General features: G+C 36.7%; 1 protein-coding gene across 9 annotated transcripts in view; it reads left to right on the forward strand.

Moving 5' to 3' along the window:
• The window catches only part of CD36 (CD36 molecule), a 100,521-nt gene that overhangs the window by 74,085 nt on the left and 24,342 nt on the right, over nucleotides 1-2,094 (forward strand). For all 9 annotated transcript variants that reach the window (XM_045288675.1, XM_045288677.1, XM_045288676.1 and 6 more), the window contains 2 exons: nucleotides 784-931; nucleotides 1,366-1,545. In XM_045288675.1, coding sequence (XP_045144610.1) covers nucleotides 784-931; nucleotides 1,366-1,545 — 328 coding nt within the window. The remainder of the gene's footprint in view (nucleotides 1-783; nucleotides 932-1,365; nucleotides 1,546-2,094) is intronic.

Here is a 2,094-nt window from a genome sequence, read left to right on the forward strand (position 1 = left end):
CTCCCAGTATTGTCACTCACACCACTGGTTCTGAAGGGATCATCTGTCCTGGATTCCCTGTGTTTCCAGTTCCTATCTGTACCAGTGTTCACCCTCTGGTCTAACCAGATTTGTAAGGTGCAATTGGGATCATGGTAGTGGGAGGGGGGGAGGCGGGGAGGGAGCATTTAGAAACCAGAGGAAAGTTGTATTTTTCATCGTTGCTACATCGCTCCCTGACTGGTTCGTCTCCTCCCCAAGACCCCTCTGCAAGGGGATCTCCAGTGGCCTACAAATGGGCTTTGGGTCTCCACTCCGCACTCCCCACCTCATTCGCCATGGTCTCACTGTGCGATCGATCCACCAATGCGAGCACTTGTACTTCTCAGCATATATCATGTTCTTGGACTTCAGACCTTTTGCATCTAAATTAATTGCTGTCACTCGCTTAAGTAGTATTTCTACCAAAAATTGTCTGCACTCTCACTCCTATCATGAGCACACCAAGTCTGGAATTGTATCGGTTCTATGTTTATCCATGGATTCTATGTAAACTCTAAGCACAACACCCACGCCTTCTTGGCAACTGTTCCAATATTCCGTCTGCTAGTTAAAAGCCTCCACTGAATAATTTAGTAAAGACACAAAGCCTTGGCTTATTTATCATTTTACCCCATTTTTACCATATTGGATTGCTTATGCTAATTATGTACCAAAATATTTGTGGAATGAATGCATGACTTTTGAAACTTAATAACCACATGAGATCATTTTACAAATTTTACATTCGCGTCTATTTTTCAGAGTCCGCTATCTGGCCAAGGATAATGTCACACAGGACCCCAAAACCCACACAGTCTCTTTTGTGCAGCCGAATGGAGCCATCTTCGAACGGTCGCTCTCGGTGGGGCCCGAGGATGACAACATCACAGTTCTCAACCTGGCTGTCGCAGTGAGTACACGGACAAGCATCTGTTTTAAAATGCCCCGACACCCGAAATTGCAGATCATCCCTAGAACTACAGGTTTTGTTTATTTTGCCATTTTAATAAGACGAGTTTTTATATTACAATTAATGGATGTGATCATGTAGAAAGACAGCAAAATAATCTAATACTCAACCAAATTAAAAGCTCACAAAAATGTCCTATTATAAAAAGAAGGGAGAGACTTAACTCAGTTTCTCATCATTTGGCTGATTTAAGTAGAAAACTGTTATCATCTACGGATAAGTTACAGTTTTAGTTCCCTCAGATTTGCCAGTCATTTAAATGATACACTGACAAAAACTTCTTTATTAAACTAAATTCTGGAATTGAGTCTATTTATTGGGTAAAATCTGATATCATATTGGTGTGTTAAAGGGTGATTTCTCTCTTTTTTTAGGCTGCACCCCACCTGTATCCTAATTCCTTTGTTCAGGGGATACTCAACGGACTTATTAAAAGGTCAAAATCTTCCATGTTCCAAACCAGAACTGTAAAAGAGCTCTTGTGGGGTTATACGGACCCATTCTTGAGTTTGGTTCCATATCCTATTCCTACTACAATAGGTGTATTTTATCCTGTAAGTAAAAAATATAAATTGTAGTGATGTTATATGTTAGTTGAATAATTACAGTGCATAAATCAAATATGGTATTTGAATTTAGTGTGTTAACAGTTTTGCTTATCTGGAGTCATATTTTCTAATTAAAATAATAAATCTTGAAATCACATGGTTTTCACTTTTCTAGTTGAGAAAAATTACTTATATGATTTTTAAAATTAATCTTTAAATTAATAACCTCAGATTTCAGTATGTTCTGTAATGCATTTTATAAATATGAAATTTGTCTAAAATTAGCTATATGGTATTTTTTGTTTTGATGCCCTTCCTATAAAATCAAATTGAATATCAACTCTTAATAGATTCTAATGTGTTCATACTATAGTTATTTCTCTAGTTATCTTATAATTATTTCAAGTTTTAAATAATAAAGTTATTCTAAACATTCACATCTCAACCAGATTTTTTAAAAATCATTTTATTAGGGGCTCATACAACTCTTATCACAATCCATACATACATCAATTGTGTAAAGCGCATTTGTACATTCATTGCCCTCATCATTCT

This window comes from Echinops telfairi, unplaced genomic scaffold, assembly GCF_000313985.2.
Source record: "Echinops telfairi isolate 266 unplaced genomic scaffold, ASM31398v2 ScPeMD7_23;HRSCAF=83, whole genome shotgun sequence".
In the NCBI taxonomy this organism is placed as follows: domain Eukaryota; kingdom Metazoa; phylum Chordata; class Mammalia; order Afrosoricida; family Tenrecidae; genus Echinops; species Echinops telfairi.